General features: G+C 40.0%; 2 protein-coding genes across 3 annotated transcripts; one reads left to right on the forward strand and one right to left on the reverse strand.

The window, feature by feature from the left end:
• Positions 1-544: 544 nt before the first annotated feature.
• Positions 545-12,744, forward strand: pex16 (peroxisomal biogenesis factor 16). The gene is made up of 11 exons (XM_080301408.1): positions 545-821; positions 1,034-1,069; positions 1,611-1,687; positions 2,908-3,041; positions 3,731-3,831; positions 4,213-4,293; positions 5,264-5,413; positions 6,221-6,293; positions 7,757-7,876; positions 9,010-9,074; positions 11,071-12,744. The coding sequence occupies exons 1-11, from the start codon at positions 689-691 to the stop codon at positions 11,127-11,129; spliced, it is 1,029 nt and encodes a 342-aa protein (XP_080157534.1). The 5' UTR covers positions 545-688; the 3' UTR covers positions 11,130-12,744.
• arfgap2 (ADP-ribosylation factor GTPase activating protein 2) lies at positions 12,679-26,274 on the reverse strand. Of its 2 annotated transcripts, XM_026191333.2 has the most exons (17): positions 26,123-26,274; positions 23,436-23,554; positions 23,214-23,286; positions 22,909-23,040; positions 22,386-22,466; positions 20,997-21,102; positions 20,359-20,415; positions 19,236-19,280; positions 17,724-17,776; positions 17,401-17,537; positions 16,898-17,029; positions 16,158-16,286; positions 15,901-16,053; positions 15,680-15,806; positions 15,448-15,535; positions 14,062-14,186; positions 12,679-13,968 (listed from the first exon to the last, which is right to left on the reverse strand). In XM_026191333.2, the coding sequence occupies exons 1-17, from the start codon at positions 26,192-26,194 to the stop codon at positions 13,948-13,950; spliced, it is 1,650 nt and encodes a 549-aa protein (XP_026047118.1). In that variant the 5' UTR covers positions 26,195-26,274; the 3' UTR covers positions 12,679-13,947. The 2 variants fall into 2 exon arrangements, with proteins under 2 accessions (XP_026047118.1, XP_026047187.1); XM_026191402.2 differs by lacking the exon at positions 19,236-19,280.
• Between the last annotated feature and the right edge of the window lie 307 nt (positions 26,275-26,581).

A 26,581-nucleotide genomic window follows, 5' to 3' on the forward strand; every position in this document is an offset into this window, starting at 1 on the left:
TCCCTTTATGCTCCTCTTCACTAGAGGTACATGCTGAAGTACCACAACCGCAACTTAGCAGTCATTCTGGTGTTGTGGCAAAACCCCCCAAAACAAAAAACACAGTCCCACTTTTAACCTCTGACTTTGGCACGCGTCCTAACTTTTTATGCGACATCCACCGATGAGGATTATTAAACGAACAGGACTGCCTTTCATGTGTTCAAAGAAAATCTATGAAAAATAAGAAACAGGAAGGAGCAGGAGAGGATGGTCATATTAGACTCAGACGTGGGCACACTAGTTTAAACAGAACATTATTTATGACATGGAAACGCAGTACAGGAAAAAGTAATTACTGTGGAGACGAAGAAACTGTTGAACATCTTACATTACACTAACAGGAGTGTCAGGTGCTGACAAGTTCAACTCCAAAACCTCCTCCTCGGTACAGTGATGGTTAAATCCTCTGATCTGGATCATATTGAAAGACATTTACTTTTCGGTCCACACTCCGTACCGGTTGGTGGGAGTAATGCACCGTTTCGCTGTTTGCCAAAAGCAATGGCAGGCGGAAGAAGAAGAAGAAGAAGCGGACGTTTACGATATACTTTTGGAATATAGGAGTAAGAAGTCACACAAGTAGATTAGCTGGTCTGTTGTGAGCACAGCAGTTAAATGCAGAGTGTGTCTTTCAGAGAAAGCTGAAATGTCTCACGTTAAGGAGTATCTGGACAAAGTGACGCGCATTTATGAACGCTACACCGAGTATGTGAGGAGAAACCCAGCTGCCACCGCGCAGCTGGAGAGTACCGTGCGCACTCTCTCTTACCTGCTCGCAGGTCAGTCGCAGCAGCAGGTTTATACAGTGTGTTGGGATTAGGGTTCTCTGTTTAGAAGTAATGCAAAAGCTCAACTGGACTTATGATTGTTTTTTGGGAGGTGAACTCTCCAGATCTCTTGTTAGTTTCACTTTAGCTCGGCAACACTAGCTACAAGTGCTCGTGCAGTGCAAAATGAATGACGGCATGTTTTCTTTGTTTGTATTTTGCAGGGAGATTTACAGATTCCCATGAAATATCTGAACTAGGTAAGTAGATGTTAAGGACCAACACAGAGACTAGTTAGTTCTTTCTTGCATCAACGCCTCATATATTAGTAGGAGTTTGCCATGTGAATGAAGAAATATGAATGAATACATAAATTCTGAAAAGCCAAAAGGCTCAGAGATCTCAGGAGAGACATCATGTTCTCTCAAATCCCAGATTATGTCCTGTTTTACATTGATTGGAGAATGGTGACCCTCTCCCAGCCTGTGCGCCAAAACATTATACGAAACAAAATAAACATCTATTTATTTTTAGCATTATAAAACTTTTTGAAATATTTTTTTCCTCAGTTACATAATGGACATAAATGGTTTGCAGATTAATTATATTACAGGATACTTACTTGAGAATAATAATGGACTATAATTTGATGTTAACATTGAGCGGTGAGGAAACTTTACAGGTTATATTATCACTATGCATTCTGTTCAGTTTTCTAAGCATTGTGTGTCCACAAATGAACATACTGTATATAGGTGTGTACTATTCAAATATTTTCATCGTCATTTTTTACCTTTGTAGTGTACTCTGCCTCCAATCTCCTGGTGCTATTCAATGACCACATTCTGCGCAAAGGGCTGAGATGTACCTTCCCTGTGGTGAGCTCTGCTTTCATTCAAACTAAAACCAGTTCTCACAGTACAGTAGAAAAGAAAAGCATTTACTCTCTTTGCAGAAGAGTGCAGTGAAATTGAAATGGCTGTCCTTTGTGGTGCAGCAATAAAAACTAGAAATTCTAAAGAGATGCTTAAAAAAAACTTATGGTCTTAGTCTATTGTTACCATGATCAGTTTTTATAGTTTTAGTGACCCTATAGGATTTACCAGAGCACAATAGGACAAATACACTGTACTGCTAAAGTATTCACTTACCCATCCAGGCCATTGAATTCTGTGGTTTAAAGCTCGCTGCCACTGGACACTAGAGCGGTGGCAGTCTGATGGACTGTGCCGAGTGTAAAGTTTGGTGGAGGGGGGATTATGGTGTGCGGGTGTTTTTAAGCACTCAGCGCCTTAGTTTCATTAAAAGGAACTCTTAATGCTTCAGCATACCGAGACATTTTGGACATTTTCATGCTCCCAGCTTTGTGGGAACAGTTTGGGGATGGCCCCTTCCTGTTTTAACATGACTGCGCACCGGTGCACAAAGCCAGGTCCATAAAGACATGGATGAGTGAGTTTGGTGTGGAAGAACTTGACTGGCCTGCACAGAGTCCTGACCTCACCTTTGGGATAAATTAGAGCGGAGACTGTGAGCCAGGCCTTCTCATCTGAATATCCAGCTGTAGCTGCTTAAGGCTGATTCCAAAGGCTCCATAATGCCCGGCATCAAATGATCAGTAAACCAGATTGGTACAAAGTAGTTTTTGGTCTTTATACTTTTGTACTCCCTTCATAAACACTATAGTCGGGTGATTAAATTGTGCTAAAGCTCATCCAAGAAGCTTGGCTTGTGATGAGTAGCAGTGTGCCTGCCTGTTCCTTCTGTACGGCTTTCAGAATGCAGCTTGGTAACCATTGCTAGTGTGAGCCGAGGACGTAGCACTCCACCCTGTTTTCCAAATATGTTAACTTCTGGTTTTTAAAACTAACATTGCAGCAACCAAAACACTAACACTGAGGCTCAAATAGATGGGCTGAGAAACCAATGGCTAACATCACCATGGCTGCATCCATCTTTTACTGTACGGTTTCCTTCAGTAAAGAAACTATACAAAGACTTCAGAAACTGTGCACAGGATGTTGTTCTGGGAAGAAGTGAGGGTTTCATCCTTTTTCATCTAATAAGTCGTCCATCCTTTGTGTTGTGGTGTTTCTAGTCCATCTCTCAACAGAGGCTCCTGACGTGGCTGTCTGTGCTGGAGTATGTGGAGGTCTTCCTGGAGATGGGGGCCTGTAAGCTGTGGGGTGAAGTTGGACGATGGCTTGTCATTGGACTTATTCAGATTTTTAAGTATGGCTTGGAAACTTGACTTTAATTTGAAATTATAAAACACTGATACTGATTTTGCACAGGCTACATTTTAAGTTATTTTTTTGGAAAATGGAAAAGTAAAAATTACTGTACATGTTCAAAAGGAGGACAATAGCTTTCCTTCTGTGCCTATTGCTTTAATGCATAGGCACAAAATATAGTCTGTGTTAGACAAATGGTGTTCCATCTTTGTGGTTGTTTCAACATGACAGTGTAGCTGTCAAAGGACTCCACAAAGACTGGTTTTAAATTTGGCATCATGAATTTAAAAGAACCTTAGCATTCATTGCGTGTCCACATATTTTTGGCCTTGTAGTGAGTAGCTGGGAGTGACTCGGTGGAAGACTACGCTTTTCAAAGTGCTCTTTGAAGTTTTCTCTAGATTTATTTGTGATTTTTGTTTCCAGATTTTGAAGGTTCTAATTGTTATTTTTTTAAATCCTTAAGTTGTGAATAGTTTTTAAATGCTTTTTATGTGACTTCTGAGGAGCTCGGAAAGAAAAGCGACTGGACTTCTTAAAGTGAAGACATTTCAAGAAGCTTCTCAGATGAGCGGTGAAAAATCTTCAAGAAACTTTTAATGAGTCCAGTCGCTTTTCTTTCCGAGCTCCTTAGACTACCGTGACCTGGATGACTGAGAACAGACATCTTATGTGACTCCTTCACAGGGCAGTTTTTCGGATTGTGCTTCTTCTGTGGTACAAATCTGGCATCCAGACTTCACCTCCCATAATCCCCCTTGACAGAGGTGGAGACTTTGCTGGTGAAGGTCAGTTGTCTTTTATAAAATGGCCTGCACCTTCAATGACTGTGAGACGTTTTGTTTTGAATTGAAGAATGTAAAATCAGATGTGAATTCATAATGGCTCCAGAATCCTGTCACATTTGACTGTTAGCATTTCTATTGTGAGCTGCAGGGAAGCATTTTAGCCCAGTTGCTGAAACTAACTGAGTAACTTGGGCTAAATAAGTAAATAAAGGCAAGAGCCTGATAAAGTAAACACGTGCTAGCAGCGCTTCTTGTATGCTAAAGCTCAGAGACTCCCTCAAAAGTAATGAATCCTTCCTTAAAGCACACAAACGAATGACATTTCTCACTTCCCGCTCTGTGATTTGTGCGTGAAGGCTAAATTAACGCTTTTCTCCATAGATGAAAGTAACACAGAGCAGCAGGAAGACACCTGCTTTGTGGGCCAGAGGTCAGGACGAGTCATTAGGCCGCTCGGCAGTGGTAAGTTTGGTTTAAACTCTTTAAAACATTTTAACCTCTTAAGATTCAAGCTGCCTGACAATTAAGCCTAAAACCAAATCCTGTGGTACTCAGCTGGTGTGGTATTTGAAAATATCCAGTTTCTGTCTGAACAAAGGCCGGCTTCTGAGAAATCTCTTAATGCCAACTAACACCAGGTTGTCCTTAAGCTTCTTTGTTAGCTCATATCACCTCCTCACTTGATTTAAGAGCAGGGTTCTTAAATTGCACTATGCTTTATCCATTCCATGTTGTTCCCCTCTATCTGTCCCAGATGTTGATGTTTATTTCATTTAGAATTTTCCTTCAACATCTTCACCGTGCATATAAACGACTGTGATTCAGCTTCTTCTGTTGTCTGGCCAGTTTTCTGCTATATATCAATGTGATGTATGGGGTGGTGAAGTCGTGTAGGCAGACTTTAAATTCTTATAAATTCAGACAGAACTTGGGTTATTGTATTTAGCCCCACAAGTCTCCTCGAGAATATGTCCTCAAGATCTGATTGAATTGCTGACTTTCAGCTCTAATTTAAGGGGTTTACAAAACTGGCTGATTGCATTACCTGTTCATAGATAGTCAGCTGTTTTAGCAGTAAACACTTATACAATGCTATGTGAAGTATTCCTGAACTTTTTTGTGGTAAACTGTAAAAAGAAAAAAAGAAACAAAGTTTTTTCTTCTTTTGTTTGCTGCTTGTTTTCAAAAATGTTGATTTGAATTTGTAACTGAAACAAAAAAGTGACCAAATGTCTTCATGTTAAAACCTTTAATGAACTTCATTCTGTCCTGTAGATTAAAGTAATAGACATTGTTCATTAATTTTTTTACTTTGCTGTTAGACAGGAAAATCCGCAAATGTTGTAGAGCGAGTGTCAGGAGGCGGAATAAAGATGCACCTCTAACTCTGTGCTTTTTGTGCGTGATCTGTCCCGTGTTGGTGATGTGGCAGCTCCCTCGCTGCAGACCCGGCTCTGGGGAGCACAGAGTCACAAAAAGCAAAGGAGCAGCTTAAAGGAAACACTCAACAGCCAACCAACACCTCTGGGGCTCCAAGAGACAATTGCTGAGTCTGTGTACATCGGACGACCCCTGGCGCACTGTATCCTTACCTTCCTCTCTCTGTGTTGCCATACCTGTTTAAACAAAAGTTCTGTTATTCCTGATATTTCTTAAACGCGCTCAATCATCCAGGTAAGGAAATCCCAGAAGCTTGATTCTGTTCAGCTGGACTTTGTGCTTTCAGTGGGATCTTTGCTGTTCTTACGTTGAGGCAGGTGAACAGTTAACGAGGTGGGGATGACGTTTACAGCCAAAGCGTGTACCTCAGGACAAACACACCACTGGTGACACTCAAACAAGAAAGTTCAGTGTGAAGTTTACAGTTGGAGTAAGAGCAGATATTTTAACTGCACTGCATTAATAATATTTTTGAGAAGATTAAAAGCAAACATATTTTGTAGCATCCTCTGTGTGGACCAGTGTTATTTATTTAAAATCACAAATGCCATCTTTCCCTCTTAGCCTTTGAACATTTCTGTTTTTTCAACAGTGGAAAACGTTTTTATACATCCTTCATGTCCATTCATATTTGTCATGTCAGTAATAAACAGTTCAAAACATTTTTAAAATGACACTTTGCTGTGAAACCACCACAGCTTTGACAGAAATACACTGTGGATCGGAAAGCTGCAATATCACCGTCACCTCTAGATGGCAGACTGCGAGCCAGAGTGTGCTTCTTATAAGCAGTGAGAATCAGTCTGAAGCAGTTAAGTACTTAGTCCTGGAACAGGTCAAGGTTTTCAGACTTTCTGGCCTCATATAAATATCCATTTACAGATGGCTGCACTTCGCTCTTGTGGGAAGTTATTATAATTTTCCTTAAATCAGTTCTTCCCAACTGCAGTACTCTGCCTTGGACTCTTTGGAAAACAGTCTTGGAAGCCATGGCTTATCTCTGGAGTCCTTGAACTATCCAGGTAAGCGAGTTCCTCTTTTGCAGTCCTCCAGTTGGCTACTTCATTATCAAATAAGAACTTATTAATTATTATCTTGGAAGGAAAATGTGTGCGGGTGGAGGATGGAGTTGAGACAGGACAATAACCAAACAAACAATCTGCGTAGTACCCAAATACACATACATCCACCTTTTATATTGTGCCACATACAAGCAGAGATGGGCAGTAACGCGTTACTGTAATCCGATTACTTTTTCAAGTAACGAGTAAAGTAAGGGATTACTATTGCAAAAACGGTAATTAGATTACCGTTACTTTCCCGTAGGAACGCTGCGTTACTGCGCTACTAAAACCGTGATTTTTTTGCGAGAATGTCTCATGACAGTGACGTAAGCGAGTGCGCCGTTAGTGACAACAGCTGTGTGCAGATCAACAATGGATCACATATCGATTGTGGGAGAGAGTATGAGCGTGCAGCGTTTAAAGCGTGGAAGTACTGACCTTTGAGTTTGATTCCATAAAAAGTGACAAAAACATTAGTGTCCGCTGTGCGTGGGAAGAAAACTTCTTTTTACAGCGAAAAAAACCCCTAAACTTCCAACAAGCACCGAGTAGCTACGACGTAATGGGAAACTCACAGAGAAACTCGCGGATTCTTCCACTGACCGCGGCACACCTGCACCAGGGTAAACCTCCGCCTACCCCACTCCTGCTTTACAGGTGAAAATAGAGCAACAGGACCGCTGAGTCTTTGACTTTATTTATTTTCTGCTGTGTTTTACTTGCATCTATTTGAAACACTGAGTGTAAACACAAAAAATATTTTATTTTATGTGCTGGAATGTGCAGAAAATAGGTTTAAATATTAAACAAATTTCTTCCAGTCAGAGAATGTTGCATATAATTAAATGTTTTGCTTGATGCATAAAGTTAAAAGATTAAAACTGATAAAACAAGTTTTAAAAAGAGACTTTTCCATTTGATTACATTTTGTATGATGGATTATGCAGAAAAAGTAGAATTGGGCTGAAAGATCTATCGCTTTATCACCTATTCAGGTTGTAAATCGTGTTTTTAAAAAGTAACTAAGTAATTAATTACTTTTGAAAATAAGTAATCAGTAAAGTAATGGGATTACTTTTGGGGGGAGTAATCAGTAATTAGTTACTGATTACTTTTTTCAAGTAACTTGACCAACACTGCATACAAGTCACAGCAGGACTGGTCTTAATTAGAATAAATAATTTCATCCATCGGTTTTAATTTGTAATAAATGAGCATTTTACTTGTTTTATAACAAAATCACAGGGAAATGTGAAGAACAGTCTGGATGTCACAGTAGCTGTTGCAGGAGGGACAATCATCCAGACAAGTAAACAATGAGTTACAAACATGAAGCAGCAGCTCAGGATGTGTGCTGTGAGGCATCGAAGTGTTAGAGGAGATCGTGAAGTCGTTTCAGCTGCTTGTCCTGTTTCTTCCAGCTTCGCTGCGCTCAGCGACATCAAATTTCAAAATCGATGGGAGAGGGCCGAGATGAGGAGGAGAGCCTTTCTGTTGTTCTACTACCTTCTGCGTTCCCCCTTCTATGACAAATACTCTGAGTAAGTATCTGTGGTTAAGTGGTGTTTTCAGCGGTTTTATATCGTCTTCTGAAAAGTGTTAAAATTAGGATGACATAAATAATTGTACAATCTGTAGAAAATAGTACTGTGCAAAAGTCTAGACTAATGGTTATTTATGCTTTTTAAAAGTCTTACGAAAAATGTCTTTAGACATGAGCTGTTTTGTTTGTTTGTAAGCAGAATCATTTAACAAAAAGAAGTCCAAAGAAAACCTTTGGAACGTTCATCAAGAAGAACCTAAAAACGAAGAAAGTTGAGGCTGTGTTGAAAAATAAATTTGGTCATACCAAATATTAACCTTCAAGCTCGTTAGAACGGCAGAATCCAGAGGTTATACCGTTTCAGGAAGGTTTCCTAAATGTAAAGAAACCTCCCAATGGTTTCTGCTGCTCTGGGGGACCGTGGGTGGGTCCTCTGGGCCTGTGTGGGCTATGACCTCCTCTTGGTGCTGGTCGTGTAGGCTGGGACGAGAGGGTGCAGGTTAGATGGAATTGAGGCATTGGGGCAAGACTGGCGTGGGGAGATCCTGGTGGTTGGCTCTGTGCTGTCGGCCCTCTCTTTTCCTTTTTCACTCCTACTGTGTCTGTCCTGTCTGGTCCTCTGTGGCATTTAAGGGTGGATTTTGGTGCGTGTACCCCTCCTGGCGTCTTCATTGGGGATGGCATGCAATGAAGGGGTATCGCTTGTATCAAGGCTTTGTATTGGGCGTTACAGGGCGTTGAGGCGGTGATGGATGGTGGGGGTGTTGTAGCTGGGGGATGGGTGGGGCCTGATGGGTCCTGCCGGCCTGGTTTAGTGGGGCTTTGGGCTGGGTGAGCTGCAGTTGGGTGACCTAGTTCATTACAAGGCCCGGATGTATAGGGGCCTCCCTCCCCCTGCACTAAGGATGTATCAGACAAATACAGGTGACAGATGTCCTAAACTGGAGCTGGTGGTACATACTAGACGATGGTTTGCTTCGTGTTTCATCTACAGGAGCAGGAAGCCTGTCAGTACCTTCCTGAAGCCACCCACCTCCCCAAATAAAAGGAGTGGCTGGTGACTTTTGCACAGTATTGTAATTCTTGTTCCTTCACTCTTAACAGTGTTACTTTTTACTCCTTCATGTGCAGGGAAAAGATTCTGTTCCTGCTCAGACTTTTGGCTGATCATGTTCCAGGAGTCGGGCTTGTGGCACGTAAGTAGAACCGTGTGCTCATTCTTCATGCACGGTGTTGCCTTGCGTTGCTGTAACGGTCGAGAATTTAGACGTCTTAAAGCTGTTTGTAGAACAACTTAAATTGTGACTTTAAAAAATAGCAGCTTTTGAAAATTGAATGCATTTCAGAGTTCTACTTCGTAATGCGTACTGTAAACATTTGTGCGTGTGAGAGAGAAATGAGACATTGTCACCTGAAATTGCCTAAAATAATCAGGTGAAATGATTTCTTTAATTTGAAACAGACGAAATGAGTTTAGAGGGTTCGTACGGGTGCTTGAAATCCTTGAAAATGCTTAGATTTTATTAACTTGGTGTCTTTGGCAACAGCTTAGGGGGAATAATAGCAATATGACAGACTGATCCATATGGGTAGTTCCTCGGCTTTCATTCAAAGTCTGTTTATCGTGAGCACCGACACATTAAACAACTTAAACATTATGAATGGCTTCAAGCTCACACTGAGGCCTGTGGGGCTCTATCAGCTACGGAGACGACAGACACATGTATATGTGTTTTTTGTATATGAATATTTCATATTTCAAGGCTGCCTGTTTATTTAAGGGAGATGAACAATACATTATTATTTGACATAATTCTATGACAGGTGATGGACTGAATAAATAGATTTTAGGTCGTTCTTAAAGTCTTATATGTTGAATTGAACTGAGTGTGTCATCTGTTCAAAGCCTCCCGTCAGTGCTGTTCTCCATGCCTGTCTTACTGTACATGGTGTTATTAGCACAAACACTTTAAAGCTGATCATTTAGGACTGTAACAATAATCCAGAGAGCAATGTAGTCAAACATCTCACAGTTAGTTTTGAATGAATGAACTTCACATTTGCACATATTAATTTTTAAGTGAAATGTGTGTTTTAAGTTTATATGAAGTGTGCTGGAAAAGCTTGAAAATGGACCTTGAAAGTGCTTAAACAGTGCTTGAATTTGACCCTGAAAAAGGTGTATGAACCTTGAGTTAACATGTGGGAGAATCCACTTCATTTGAAAGTCACGTGAATGTGCATCGACACTAAAAATCCAGTAACATCCACTGAAACTGCATTATCATATCTATCTTATTCTCTCGGCTTCTCCATTTAGAGGTTGCCACAGATGATCCATCTGACTTTATCTCTAATACCATCTTCTCTCAAAAACCACTGTAATCACATTATCATATATATATATGTTTTCTTCTTTCAGCTGCTTTCTTTAGAGGTTGTCCTCAGTTTTGTTTCTAATACTGTAAAGTTTTATGAGATGTTACTTTTCACAGGTAGGCCAATCACAGGTGATACCTGCGATACATTATTACAGTGTTATACATATGATATGATAATTCACTTTTATTTGTTTTCTTTCTTTTTCTAAAACGTACCGTCACATTACTTATCACAGGCAGAGTTTATTATTAAGAAAGAGTCCAGAGGAGCGCAGTCCCTCGCGCTCCCAGGCCTGTTTTTAAATGTATTTTTTTTAATTATATTGCTGCAACTCGTCCTGTCAAACCTGCAGCTCAAAGTCTTCTCTTCACAGTTGAGACTGAGCCTTTCTTACTACGACCTCTGTTAAGCTGCGATGAAGCTGTTGTGCTGTGAGCCGCCGATCACACAGAAACGTGTCCTCTGATCCAGTCGTGTCTTTGGGTCTGCACTTCCTGTCAGTTTGTTTCTGAGTGCAGGAGGAGGAAACTGGACTCACTGACACCTTGACTTTCTTTGCAGTTTCTCTGTCGGACAGACCTACAGACCTAAGAATTATGATGGTCTGTCTCTCTTCCATTGTTAATTGTCCTTTTCTCTGCATTTTTGTAGCAACACACTCATTCCTGCATATATACATGTACACATATATGGATACATGGAGAGAGATCTTTTTCTTTTCTTGTTTTTTTGGCACTGTTGTTCCACCATATGATACATGATTTCATGAACTATTAGTGCTGGGTTTGATTGTGTTGTCTCTGTGTTCAGGTCCTCTGATGGGTTATCTCCCCACCTGGCAGAAGATCTACTTCTACAACTGGGGCTAAAACCTGCACTCGGATCTTTGACGTTTGCTAATCAGCTGGAGAAACTGCACAAAGGACCCATCAGTTGCCAGGATGGAACAGAGACACAGACTCTTGCAATAATTCCTCAGAAATCAGATAAAATGATTGGAAATGACTGGCCTGCAGTGAGGGACAAAAATGAAATCATTACAGTTATAATTAAAATCCCAGCGCTCAGCAAGTTTTTTGGTACACAAAATATGTCCTAAATCTTTGCAGTGTAGACACACTATGAGCCTGATTTATAGCAGAATCTCTTTGTGAACTCCGCCCATCATTGCACTGCTTTATCTGTCAATAACAGATGATGTATTTCAGCAGCTCGCTGCAGAGAGGAAGGTGGACCCATGTAAATACAGTGAGCCTACACGTTATACAGGTTAAAGCAAAGCATGTCTTCATAATACATGAACTCAACACAATTGCTCTCATTTGCTGACAGTCTGCATGCACAAATATAATTTGTTATTATTGTTCTTGCTTTTTGGTAATTTATAGATTTCCAAATGCTCAAAATTACAGTTGAATAACCGACTGACAGGTTAGTCTGAGGTTAGCTGCATTTTTTCCTGTTTCTTGTGGTCTTTTTCTTTTTTTCTAATCAACATTAAAATCCCAAATCTGAATTATTCCAGCTTTTTTTTTTTTTACCTTTTAGATTTAAAAACAAACACTGAAGCAACACTTTGGAAGAAAACCACAGATGATAAATTCAGCAGGTTTTTCTTTTTGTGGAAAGCAAAAAAAAGTCAACCCTGTTGTAATTAGGTGAAATGTGGATGATAAATTACATGGATAGATATCAGTTGAACAGTGATGAAATTTGATTATTTATAACATTTGAATCAAACTGTGATTAATAGTAACAGTCGGCTAACAAACACTTACGTACGCTAAGGATGAGCTGAAGCAACAGTAGTTTAGAAACTATTATAAGGCTTAGAGCTTGTAATACAACAGCATAAACCTTGCATTGAACAACAGACGTCTGTTCTGGTCATTCTTCAGATTTTCCACAAACAGAATGGATTCATATCCACAGTAATCATGTTCCCACCAAACAACCTCCAGGGCTGGAAGATGGGAGCTAAATCACTTGTACCAGAACCAGCTCACTTTAATTCAGGTTTATTTATATAGCACCAACTCACCTGAGAGTGTTTGATACTGAAGCACCTACAATGTTAGACAGTTCAATCACACAGCTCCCTATGAGAAAGTGTTGGGTGAGGAAGGAAGTACTCAGTTTTAACTGGAAGACACCAACAGCAGAACCAGGCTGTCCAGTCCAAACTGCATGTTTACAGCCTGCAGCACAGTTTGAGTTGCTGGACTGAAATAGGCTGACTTCAATTTCTTTGCATTAAAATCTGTGGGGTGTCCCCACTTTTTTTCCACTTTTGGATCATTTTCATTTCAAGTCTGCTTTTATATAAAAATGTGTGAATGTTGCACAGAGTAAAATCTAGTACGGCAGCAACCACAGCTTTGGGTGTTTGTGAGAAAGTTGACGTCAGTGAAAACAAAGCAGAGGTTTTTGATCTTTATTAACTGTTTCTTTTTGTAACCTACAAATAAATAGCTTTGAATGTTTCATCCTATCGCCCCACGTTTTTACCATGGGAAGGGCGCACACACGGGGTGATCAAAATTACACTTTGATGCATGACAGAGGGAAAAAAAAAAAAAAACTACTTTCGAATTTTATCCAATTTCCAAAACTTGTTGAACGTAAAGTCTGCCCTGAACACACGAGACAAGATGGGATACGAACAAGCGCGGTGAATCTTCACGGTTCAAGTTCACTGTATTTAACTGCATTGTACATGGCAGTGAAATTTAGAGAGAATTCCTCGCCTCGAGTTAAATACTCGAGGATCATTTTTCTATTTAAAACTGAATATGTGAACTTAAAAGATACAAGCTTTCCAAAAATCAAAGCACTGAGGGTAAATCAAGGCAGACTCCAGGTTCAACAAGCAAAAACAAGTGAAACACAGCTGAAGGTGGCAGAGTGGAGATGCATAGTCAATACAGTATTATAGTTTTGAGCTGGGACAGCATATTCTGTCTGCAGTGCCTATTGGAGTTGGATTTAACCCTCCCTAATTCCCAGTATTGCACGCTGGAAGTTTGTTATAGGGAATGATGGATTTACTGCTGCACAATCTAATTCAAACACAGCATGTAACCATAGCAACTTGCACATCAAAAATGTGATGCTTCCATGTTTCACGCAGACAGAAACGCATAATTCCTCTCAAAGAGTTGAAAATCAGTCAGTGCTTTACGAAGAAAACAAACTGTGGACAAGTGCCACAGTAAGTGAGCAGCACTGTTTGCGATTGTTGTTCAAATAACACTAAAATATATACTGCCTCTTTTTTAAATCTCACAATAAAACAAAAACTAGCATGACATATTTGATTATATGAATGGAAATAAACAACTTCTGCAAAGGAATAAAATAAAGCAGAATGAACTCTGGCATCATTTTGAAAATCTAAGACCAAAGTATTCCAAACAGTAAATTACAACAAAACTCTGGTTTAGAAAAGAATACAACCTGTGACGCTCGGCTTTGCTCATGGAAACTTAAAGAGTCTGCTAATGAGAATGAGAGAAGAAAACACCGTCTCAAACTGTCAATAATGGAGGACGGACGTGACGGACATTTCTTTTCCCATGCAATACTTTCTGTTGTCCATGTCTCGTCCCATCTTCTCCGTCCAAATGCACGTGTCAGTCAAGAGGCTGTCTGGCTCCACACAGGTGTTAGTCCACCGGTCGATGCTGCTCAGTAGGAGCCGTAGCGGTCCTGAGGAGGGAATAAACACAAAAACAAGGAGAAGTATGAGCAAACTTAAGGATTCAAGTGAAATAAAGCAGCTGATTCGTGGACCAGTCTCACCTGGATCGTGTTCATGACACCATTGGCGAGGACAGCCATCTTTCCCGCAACGGTCTTGACTCCCTGTTTGAACTGAGCGATGTCCGAGCCAGAGGGAAGCACGCTGTCAAAGCCTGAGGCTCTTCCTGAGAGGAGCAGAGAAGTCTAATCAGACGGGACTTTTTCACACATCCAAATCAGTTAGGCTGGTTTCACACGGCAGTGATTCTGCTGAAAACACCGTAGGCCACGTCACCTCTACATGCAGCAATCCGTGGCTCAAGTTAGAAATCCCACTCTTGTTATTCACTAACTTTTTGGAGGTCATCATATATCATTTTTACCACTCAGCCTGAGGCAGCATCACAGTAACTTGAAAATGAGGTGAGCCAAGACTTTTGAATTCACACCACAGGTGCATCCACTGAAAATCAGTGACCTTGACGTCAGAGGTCAAGCTTTCTGAAGAACGAATTTGTACCAAATGTGCATCTACGAGGAGGCTGAGGGGATAGAATGAAGGTTTAACATCTTCAGTGAGAATCAGCTGTCTATTTGGGACTAAAGCAGAATAGCACAGCTTTCATCCACACTGACATTGTCTGCATTTGTACTCGTGCACTCATGTGCGAAGCCTCTTCTTTAAGCATAAAGGATAATATCTCATACCAAGGTATCAGCCTTGATCTAATCAACATTACTGCCAAACACACGTATCGCATTTGCCAATGAGGTAGTTGTACCTTCCCCAAAGGTGTAGGATACAGACCCTGTCTGCAGATTTAACACAATAATCCAGTGTCAGTGGGGTTTGAGACTGTCGAGTCCATATGTGATATTTTGATTTGATTTCTCCCATATAGTGGCTCCCTGTTAAATCCAGATTAAAATCTGAATCCCATAAATAATAAATAAATAATTACATAGTACCATATCACCCTATTAGAGCACTTCGCTCTCTCTCTGCAGGCCTACTTGTTGTTCCTAGAGTATTTAAAAGTAGAATGGGAGGCAGAGCCTTCAGTTTTCAGGCCCCTCTTCTGTGGAACCAGCTTCCAGTTTGGATTCAGGAGACAGACACTATCTCTACTTTCAAGATTAGGCTTCAAACTTTCCTTTTTGCTGAAGCATATAGTTAGGGCTGGACCAGGTGACCCTGAATCCTCCCTTAGTTATGCTGCAGTAGGTGCAGGCTGCTGAGGGATTCCCATGAACCACTAAGTGTTTCTTTGCTTTCTATGAGAGTACACACCACTCTGCATTGAATCATTAGTTATTTCCCCTATTTTCACGTAGAGTAATATATAGTTTTGTAAACACAAGTTAGAAGAGGAAGCTCAAAAGTGCAGATGAGCGCTGAGGAGTAAATGAACCTTGACATTATAAGAACTGCTGGTTAACGTTTACCTTTGTGGTCACTGCCATCTCCAAACAGGTCAGCTGAACTGATGGAAGTGCTTCCAGACATGCTCTCCAGCCTCGTCTTTGCATCATACTGAGAGAAAGATGAAACAAAGGTCAACCATGAGGTAAGAACAGAACATAGTAAACAGATGACAGGTGACATGTTAATTACAAGCCTACAGAGGCCCTAGATTTGAACTGTTTTATAGTGAAATGAAGACGAGAAGGTTCTCACCTCAGCACTACTCTCCCGACCAAAGAACATGTCTGAGGAGATGGCCTTTGCATTGGCAAACTTCTGCCTGGCCTCACTTGACTCGGAAACTGAAGCTGAGACGTCGGCTTTTCTTCTGCTGGGGAGTCTGAGTTTAAGCATTGAGAACGTGCGTCAGAGCTGAGAGCTTTAGACAGAAGCTAAAGGACATGTATGTATTTGGCAAGTGAATATGTGTGTACCGCTCTCCAGTTGGTTGGATACTAGAGATGGTGACCTCCTCCTTGGGGTCATCTTTCTCCAGTGCCCAGGAGGTGGTGAAAGAGGCAGTTCCTCCTTCAGTATCCCAACGGGATCCAAAACTGTCTCCCACTGTAAATGGGTTGTCTTTGTATCTAAGATGCAAAACACAGTGGGTTATTAAGGGAGTGCACTCAGTTCTCTCTATGTTCTGTGGTAGATAATGAATCCATGATACATAAGTGGGTTCTGTGCGCACTTTGGAGGTCCAGAGGTGAAACCAGGCTCATCAAACATTTCCAGTTTGGAGCGAGAAGAGGACTTTGCTCCCACGGGCGTTTCCTGCTCGATGACCTGCATCTCTGACATCACTGAATGTGACACGGCACTGCAACAGGAAATAAATGCTCACATTTACAGACCTAACAAACAATTGGCATTCCTCTATTCTGCGTTAGCTTCCTGTGTTATGAGCAAAAACTATTATCAAGGTTCAAATTCAATTCAAGAACTTTCAAGGTCAATTTTCAAGCTTTTCCAGCACATTACCAAAAAAAAGGCTGCCTTATGTGCATATACTGTATAATCTTAAACACACATTTCACTTAAACATTAAGATGTGCAAATATGAACTAATCAACTTGTTAGCGATATTCAAATCCTGCTGAAAAAAAAGCCCCAAAAAAACAAGAAAACTGCACCAAACATCACAAAAGAATCCACATTAAGGCCAAATTAATAAGTCTCAGGGCACATAGTTGTTTCAAATAACGTTCAGATTTTTCACATAACAAGCAGCGAGGATTTTGTCCCTCATCATTTCCTCTGGAAGCACTTTATAAGGTGGTCTTTCACATGAACATTTTCAAGTGGTAATCCTTCTTTCCCAGATGGACTCTTATCTGCTGCTATAAGCTACACTATATTGCATTTTTCTTGCATCCTATATGTCGAGAATCTTCAGCTAAATTCTGAAACTGAAATGAAAAATGTGTTTACCTCCTGTTGCCGAAACCCATGCCCAGTCTCTCAGCCTGCTCTTTTTTCTTGCCTTGCAGATTCTGGAGCTTCTTTTCCTCCATCTTTCTGTCAATTTCCAGCTCTTTGTAGGCCAAACGCATCGAGGCAACACTGCAGCCGTCAGAACAGAATTTTAAACATTAGATTTTTTTTTTTTTAATTGGGAAAAACGTACAAAAGATCCATCTTAAACATTCATTCATTTGACTTTTGATTTTTATTACATGCTTTTCTTATTTTGCCTTTTACTGTGGTGGATGTTCATAAAACAAGGCCAAAGTTTTAAATAACGAGTATGCAGCGTGCTGTGAACACTGATTCAGCTTGTTTTTCCATTTACTGCTGGCTGTGTGTGACTCAAGCAAAGCTACTTTATTAAGGTAAAACATAGAGGTGTGTGGCTGGAAAGAATAAAACGGCTTAGCATTAAAAAAAACTAGATGAATGAAAATAAGGGAGAGTATTCTTTCTCTTATTCTTACATGGATTCCTCGGCTTGTTTCTGAGCCTCCACGGCCTGCTCCTCTCTCAGCTTCTCAGCCACTTGTGCCTGCTTCTCCACCTCTGAGAAACTCTTATTGCTCACCTTCTGGGCACCGAGACCTTTCTTTGCACCGAGCTGCATCAGTAGGAAAACGTGGTTAAAGTGCGTCCTCAGCTTTAAGCTGATAACTCACAGAAGAGGGAATGTGAAGGAAAATTCATGATACTAACTTTTTGTCATGTTAGGAAATAAATAATCCTGAGCTTTTTTCAGCAGCTTCATGTGGTAGAGAAACAATGAAATATTTGTGGTTTGACTCACCCCTTTTTTAGCTGCCATGGGCTTCTTTTTCCCAATGATAGAAGGTTTCAGATCTGTAACACATGGGACAATGTCTTTTTAAAACACATTTACAACATCATTTTATCTCTCGAGATATTTTCACTCATGACTTCCGAACAATGTTGGAATAATCAGGGCAGGACACTGTCCGAGTTCCCCTGGAAAAATTCCTTTGTTTAGTTTTAGAATGGCGTTTCCCACACAAACATTACTCAGGAGGAACATCCAGTTATATTTTGAGTTCATTTTTTATTTTATCCTTCTGCGTCTCAGACATTAACAACAATAATTTAGTCAGTGGACAATCCCCTCAGCTGTTTCAAAGTCCAGCTAGCTCTGATCCTTCCCACTGGAGACAGTCGCTCTTGTACTCCTCTACAGGTCGGATGCAAACTGCCACTGACTAGAACTCACAGCAGGTCACAGAGAACTGGTGCCAGTACTCTGAGCTCACCAATGCTTCAAACTGAATGGAGACTACAATCACCAGCTGCAGTCCAACATGGTGCAGCTGGAGCTGTGAGCTTCTCTCACCCCAACCGGTCGCAGCAGATGGCCCCGCCCCTCCCTGAGCCTGGTTCTGCTGGAGGTTTCTTCCTGTTAAAAGGGAGTTTTTCCTTCCCACTGTCGCCAAAGTGCTGCTCATAGGGGGTCATATGACTGTTGGGTTTTTTTCTTTGCATGTATTATTGTAGGGTCTACCTTACAATACAAAGCGCCTTGAGGCGACTGTTGTTGTGATTCATAGCTGTATAAATAAAACACAAATTGAAACTGACTTCTCACATTTAGCTCCATCAGACAATCTGCAGAGTTCAGGGCTCATTATGCACGAAAACAGCTTCATCTGGCGCCAAAGCAGAGGTTAAAAAAGCTCATTAGCTCTGGAAAAACAACCTACATTTGGTGAAAGATGCTTCTGCAGTGAAACAGCATTCACAAGGTTTTTAATTGCTAAATCACAAATTAAAGAAATCAGTGCAGCAAAAGCGTTCTGCTCAGTTAAAGGCACCGCACCACAGCACTTAGACCTCAGGTTCACAAAACCAGCTTTTTTTGCATTCCAGCAAGAACATCGTGTTCAGTAATGCCAATGTTAGTCAGCCACTTTGCCCTCAGCAGAGTTACACATCCTGGTAACAATTTCAGAGTGACAGGCAGCAACTATCATTACAGACATTTAGGAAACTCTTTACTTTTCAGTCACATTACGGTGGTGACACAGACGATCTCAACAGCTTGGCAAAGTACGTAGTCGTTTTGCACAGTGTAGTAACTTTGAATTAAGTTTCACTCAATGACAATAAAGAGCTTTATGCTTGTCAAAGAGTATCTTGTTGAACAGCTGTACAAATAAGACCAGTGAGCTGATACTGTTTACATGACAGAGTAGGAGAAACAGGAGGTGACTGAGGAGATGTTAATAAAAGCAACAAAACCATGCGTCTGAGCTAGAAAGCAGCTGGTGCAAACTACACCCACACGTATCACCTTGAGGTGTCCATCCTTCACGTGATGACAAACGCATGGAGTCCTCTAAAGAGCAGGACAAACCAGTCAGCACAGTCATAATGCTCATGTTCCAGATTAGATTACACTACCCGTGGTGGATATGCACACTCGATAGAAGCATTACAGAAGTGATAAGTCAAATCAGGAGAAAAATGAATTCATTAAAATTCAGGAACTCTTAATATGCAGTTCAACAAAAGCAAGATTCCCATAAGAGCCACATACTGTTTCTGACATACGCTACTTAATATAAATACTAGTTTGTACTCGCAAACAATTCAATTATGAGATCATGATTCTTGGTAACAAGAGTACTAATTAATATATTAGATAAAATGTTTCATGTTCTCAATGATTTTAAAGACTTCACAACATCACTTTACTAGAGCAGGAGACTCAGCTTTCACGTGGAACCTGCTCCATGTTTGGAGGCCCACAGCCTCTCTGCTTATAAAACTTGCTTTCTGATAAAGCTCATAGTAAGTGTTGCCCCTGGTGACCCTCAACCTTCCCCACATTATGCAGCTGTAGGCTCAGGCGGTTTTGTACCTTACATAAGGCACATTAATGATGGTTTTGTTGTCAAAAGAAATAAAACTGAGTTGAACTGAAGTGGAGAATGACCCACTATGTAAATGTGCATGTACTTCTATTACACGATTCTACTTTGAGGAACACTGACTCATCCATTCAGACCTAATGATACTGTGCTTTATTAAAGGTGAACTACCACACACACACTAATACTCTGACAGATGCATCAGGAGGTATTTAAAGTTGAGTATCTCGCCCGGGGACACTTGTGCATGTCGACTAGAAGAACCTGGGATTCCTCCCACTGTAGCTCCCAACCAGCCTCACAGTACGACAGAAATATTCTAATCATTATGAATGAATGTGAATAATATGACTCGAAACTGGGACAGTCTTCACAGGAACACACAGACAAAAGGATGTATGGATACAAAAGTATAAACACAGTCGAAGCAGAGTAAGGGAAGTATCTATACACAGAAACATAAATGGCAACACAAAGAAAAACTACAGATAACAGCTGTGCAGTTACAGAAGGACAGAGGCTCTGTGAAGCTAATGCACTCACCAATGGCAGCTTTGGGTGATGTGCTCAAACCATCAATGCTGGGTCCTTCCTCTGGCTCTAAAAAGGTAAAAGCAAAACAAGGTTGAAGCAACAAAAGAATGTTTCAGACATACTTACTGCATTTTTCTTAGTATTTATTTGCTGCATTCAAAACAGGATCAATGTGAAAATAAACAGTCATGTGAAAAAGGACGTTTACCCCCTTTCCATTTTAAGGCTTTAATATCAGGACATCAATAAAAAGTATACTGTGTATAATGTGGTGTTGTTCATGTGAGGTTGTGTTGACTTCATTTTATAACTTTTTCTTTATTTTATTAACAAAAACTAAGCCAAAATGCAGAAGCACTGTGATTCCCACTGGTTTCAAAGGCATCAGCAGTTCCAGGTAAGATGACTAATCACTATGGGCACGTTCCAACCAAACTAACCAGGACGTGTCTTTTAATGAAGTAATAGCTCTTTGAAATAAACAAAGTAAAGACCTGTAACGACTCATTCATCCCATCACCTTTTCACACATTAGATTTAGTCACAGCTATTAGAGCTGCAAGTCTGCGTGTCTGCATGGTAGCAAGCACACCAAACACAATGAACCTGGCAATGCAACGCTGACAACTAAGATTCATTTTACTTACGGGTGTCATCCTGGCCTTTAGCAGCTGTGTTCGTCAGCTGCTGGGTGAGAGTGGCTCCGTTCTGCTCTGGCTCAGAGGATGGTGCAACGTTCCAGTCATTAATAGGCTGAAAAATAAATGTCATTAAATTTAAAGAACGGATGCAACTTAAGCCTGTAACTTTAAATCTATACGTCTTTCACTCAGGAGATTTAAACTATACACAAATCATTTGTGGCTCACTGTTTAATCAGAAACACTTAAAATCTGACCAACAACAACAACATATATTTTATAAGCTCACTGTAATGATGAACTGTAATAATCCCACGTGGCAGTTATAAACCAGTCTTGAGAAGACTAGTCTTATTAACTAGTCTTGAAACTAGTGAAACTCAACACTTTAGTTACTCAAATGCTGTTGTTTGAACTTTAACAATGTGTTTGACACACACACACACACACACACACACACACACACACACACACACACACACACACACACACACACACACACACACACACACACACACACACACACACACACACACACACACACACACACACACACACACACACACACAGCCTTGTATACCTAAAGCAGCATTTCCTATAGATTCATAATGGGGAAGGAGATGATATGCTCATCTGTACATACACACACGAGGTTTTTCTCCAAATGAGGCACAAAATCTTATAAGAATTTTAATCATTATAATAATAATTTCAATAACTAAATTTCAAAAACAATTCTGTCACAGATACAAAGCTTGGTGACTCTTAAGTTTTGTACGTTTGACATACGCTGAACACGACACGTGAAACAAACGCAAACGGAGAATAAGTCTCTAAACTAGCGGGGCTTGTGGAAACACAGACCCAACAGTGGAATTTATAGTAAGTATTATTTCAGTAGGAGACGGGGTGAATACAGACACAGCAAGTTTCTCTTCTGTAACAAATAACTAAACACTAACTAAACGTCTAGACTAACTAGAAAAGTCTCGGAAAGCAGCTGCAGATGGAAGTTCTTTCTCTGATCTGCAGTTTTCCACCTGATGCACGTTCAGACTTTAAATAAGCACCAGAGCAGAAAAAGAACTGCAGGCCAGTGGAGCTGCAGCACTCTGCTGCAGAAGCAGATAACGAGCACCACCACAACAGTGACATGGCCAGTGAGCCAGAGAGTAGTGAAACACTGCAAGATGGAAAGGGCCATGGTTAGCTGGTTAGAAATGACTTAACTACAACTAAGAGAGGAATGGAGGCCACTGTTCTGTGCACTGTAAAAGAAATGCTAAAATGAGTTGCTAATTAAACCTGGAACGTCTGCGTGAGGAACACTATAATATTGTAGATGTGATTAAACAACATGCTGTGACATTAAAAGCACCAGAAACAAAAACAAACCTGGGTGTGTTCATCAAAAAAGTCTGTTTCTTTCTTGTCAGAAGCTGCAGGCGTGCCTCCTGCAGACGAGTCAATCCAAAGCTGCAACAGCAAAAAGGAAAACTTGTGTTGTAAATTCAAAAGCTTTTCATATTTTTTGAAGTAGAGTAGATCCTGAATTAATGATGGTTTTGTTTATAAAACAAAAGGATGGTCATTGGTTCGATCCATGGCTACTTGAGTCTGCATGTCAGAGTACTTGGGAAAGCCACTGAATCAAATGTTAGACAAGGTATATTAATGATCTGGTGAATGAAGCTTGTAGTACTTTCAGTGCTCGGTTACAGTAAAAGTCCATTTACCATGTACTTTGAACTAGAACTGCCACATGGCTCAAACACTAATAATCCTTTTATCACTCTTATCACTGAGCCTCAATGTACCAACAACTCATTAAACTAGGAGCACGCAAGCCTACGCAGAAATAATAACATCTGCAGTGACGTAAACATTTCCTAAACGTTTTCCCTTCATTGATACTCACGTCTGTGCCATATTTAGACAATGCAGCATTTGCTAGCTGTCGGATCTTCTCTCTGTACATCTGGGCAGCACGACTGTTATACTTGGCATTGGTGTCGTTTGTGGAGCAGCCATGCTGGCGGAAGAATGCCGTCTTCAGATTTAAAAAACAGAAATGACATTTCAGAAGAATTAGAAACCACAGACGTGTCGTACCAGAAAGCCACACTTCACAAAACATGGCTCATTTAGGTAAAAGACAACAATCGTTTTGTTTTTTTATTTGAGAAAAACCTCATTACACTTGGTACTCAGGTTCAGACTTACCGCATTGGCGTTACCTCCAACCTGCATACACCTAAGTTGAAACCAGTTCCAGTTGGAGTCTAACTCAGTGGATCTGCGGAGGAAAGGGGGACAATGTGGAAAGTCAACATGGACAGATTTACTAACAGTCTTTCCCAGAACAAAACCCTCCTTCTGTGTTAAAATATCATAAACCGACACATTTTTAGATCAGCTACAAAGCTGAGGTACAATGAAGTTTACCTGATGAAACTGAGATGCACTCCCAGTGAGCGGTGGATGCCAGAGCAGTCGATGCACAAGAAGACACCATATGGAATACTTGCCCAACTGGGGTTTTTGGCAGCACAGTCAAAACATACCTATGCAGACAGAACATCAGCATTTTAATGAAACATTTCTGCCTCGACCAACCCAAGTGGTCACAGTCCATTACATTTTCCTGCTGCTAATCATGCAATATGAGCAAGAGAAGCAACATCATCACCAGATAATAATGTTGCCAGTCAGTTATATTTAAACAGCTCGTTTCAACATTCCTGAAGACTTTCTCATTGAATTTACTGTCACAGAAAAGCAGCAATGACATAGTTTAACATGGAGCTGTTGAGTGTTTACACACCGTGAAGAGCCAAGAGGTGGAGCATTTTTCAGACTGAAAGTGAAATAATGTTAAATATTGTATTAATTACTATTAATCGATTATTAATATTAATTAATGTCTCTACACCATCATATTGTCTGTTTTCAGCAGCACAAAACTTTGCCTCCTATTAATGTCAGAATAGCTTCCAACAACACAGAATAAAGGTAACATTTTCATGCCATAGTTTAGATCGCGCATGTCTAATTTTATTTATTATTTTGTTGTTTGTAATGTTGCATGCACTTCCTTAGAGATGTAACTATAAATTGCATTTATCAGCCCAAAATGCCTGTGATTGGCCTGTTCAGTATAGTCAAGTCCAGCAGTGCATTTCCAATTTTTCAAATTGACTATAAAAGAATGGATCAACTCCAAAAGAGCTGAAAATCACCAAACCTGCAGACCTCTTTTAGGGTTGGGAGATGGAACCTAGAATTTCTAATAATGACTTCTTCAAATGTTGATGGCATTTAATCACAATATTACTGAACTAAAAGGGTTCTCCACCCAAAAAACACAACAACTCCTGTGTTCATTACGTCCCTGCATGTCATTCTTTCTTGTCTATAGCTTAAAAGGTTTTGAATGAATTCTAATAATATTTTGTAGGTGTGTACTTTGAGCTTCAGATCGATTTATTGACTTTCAAGGAGATGTCAGAGTTCTAAAATGACATGATATTCTTGCTGGTAATGTGAAGTAACATGTATTCATAAAGAATTACATAAAAACTATTACTACATTACTACTGCAGTAAGGGCATTACTGCAAAACTCCTGTGGTGACTAAAATCTTAACTAAAATTAAAAAAGCAAAAAATAAATAACTTCAAAACTCGACTTTGTGCTTTGCATTGAAAAACCATACAATATATACAGTTGTTAAAATGAGAGAGAACTTCAGGTTGGCTTCATTTACTACGTCCAGCTTTTATAATGGGATAAAATGCTGATGCTTGGACTTTCCAACACCACGTTTCATAATACTTCTGTGAAGTGCGTTTCAAAACATCCACGTCACGCACATGGCTGCCTGAGGTGTGTTTCACCCATTTCGACAGAGCTTTTGTGTTGCTTCTAGGCAGGCAACGTGCCAGGAAGCACAATTTCTACAAAGCACAGTAATGAATGAATGAATGTTTTTGACATTACTGCTTCCATTTCTACTACTACTATAAGCACATGTATACAAGAAAACGATACCCGATCTCTCATTACTATCTTTGCTGTGGATTGTAAAGACCGATATAGATGATCAATTTACTTAGAAAATTGTACTGCACAGTATAATTGAAGAAATGATATTCAAATGATTACTGTCATATATAGAGAGTCGCAGTGTACTGTTCATTCATTAAATGATGTCAATAAAAAACACATGCTTTCAATGAAAAAATAAAAACGCAGACATTTACAGCTCTGACTGTAATCCATTATACATTTTTTTTCTGCCTTTAAAGAAAACGTTATTATCAAGTGACTTCATCTTCACTCTAACCTGTTACACACTTGCTGCACACACTGTTACATACCTGTTCATACTGCACTGCTAATATGAAAACTAACAGAGTAGTTAAAAGAAATCAAACGAAATCTCATAAACAGCAGGACAAAGGCTTGCAGGGTCATATAGCCCAAACGCCTGACTCGGAGTAAGTAAAACATCATTCCTGTGTAAAAATAAATAAACAAAAATAATATTGCTTATGTATTTCCGTCACTTACTTTGAACGCTTAATGACTTTACAGTACCATCGTCTTTTATAATCTAATTTTAAACTATACTGTCACTCTGTAAACCGTTAGCTAGAACACCTACCGAACAAATGACTGTAAAACCGAAGTTCTGACTGACAAACGTTATGGAGCGCCAACACATCAGACTCTGCTAGCACTAACAGATACTTATCAATGAAATGAGTCAAATTTCACGGCTTTCAAAGCAAACCTAACGACCACTACTAAATGAGTCCCCAATATCGGACATATCAAAAGTTTAGTCTATTTAGTTCACGATTCTCCCATAATTTTCCCGACGTGGCACAGCGGAACAAGTTAGCTTCCTTAGCTTACACATACGTGGCCTTTATGTTAGACTACTTTACCGGTAGGCTAGTAGTCATTAGCTTTTGCTAGCTGTCTTACCGTGTAGCCGGGCCTTGCTAGGTGCTAGAACACGACTAGCTTCCCAGGTAATTTCTCCTGTCCAAAGCTAATCATGGACTGCCAGTATAAAAAAGCCTCACAAAGTAATACACAAGCAATGATGGTGAGTATTCGGTTACCTTGTTGGTAGGAACAGATCTTAATCTTTTGAAAATGGTAAGGATTTCGGTCTTATTTGGTTCCGTAGCCATCTTGACACTGACGATTTCTATAAGCTGACGTCACTACGGCAACTAGTGTGGCCCAAAACCCAAAAAGGTAAAAAGTCATCCGTGGTTCACCGACTTTAAAATAAAACAAGTCGATTAATTATCACATTTTTAAAAAACATTTTCATTCGCACAGCATAATCAGCATTATGTTCATAATAGAATCAGTACATACCCTTGGAAAAAATGCATACAGTCAAACATGTCATTTAATGTAAACAAAACAAAACAAAACAAAAAAGTTAGAAGAAAAGGCTTCTATAAACATCCTCAAGGAACAAAATAAACATCAGAAGAAACTGTCATATGTAATGATGACTGACAAAGTAGATAGACCTGTATATATCCAATCCTATCTTTTACTATCTA

The sequence above is a fragment of the Astatotilapia calliptera genome, chromosome 1, assembly GCF_964374335.1.
Source record: "Astatotilapia calliptera chromosome 1, fAstCal68.1, whole genome shotgun sequence".
Classification (NCBI taxonomy): Eukaryota; Metazoa; Chordata; class Actinopteri; order Cichliformes; family Cichlidae; genus Astatotilapia; species Astatotilapia calliptera.

Coding starts and splice junctions, on each gene's coding strand:
- pex16 (XM_080301408.1), top strand. CDS start 689: ATGTCTCACGTTAAGGAGTATCTGGACAAAGTGACGCGCATTTATGAA. Junction 6,294..7,756: donor GGAGTCCTTGAACTATCCAG/GTAAGCGAGTTC, acceptor TGTTTCTTCCAG/CTTCGCTGCGCTCAGCGACA. Junction 9,075..11,070: donor AGGAGTCGGGCTTGTGGCAC/GTAAGTAGAACC, acceptor CTCTGTGTTCAG/GTCCTCTGATGGGTTATCTC.
- arfgap2 (XM_026191333.2), bottom strand. CDS start 26,194: ATGGCTACGGAACCAAATAAGACCGAAATCCTTACCATTTTCAAAAGA. Junction 20,416..20,996: donor TAAAGGCCAGGATGACACCC/GTAAGTAAAATG, acceptor TTACCTTTTTAG/AGCCAGAGGAAGGACCCAGC. Junction 17,030..17,400: donor AAACAAGCCGAGGAATCCAT/GTAAGAATAAGA, acceptor TGACGGCTGCAG/TGTTGCCTCGATGCGTTTGG.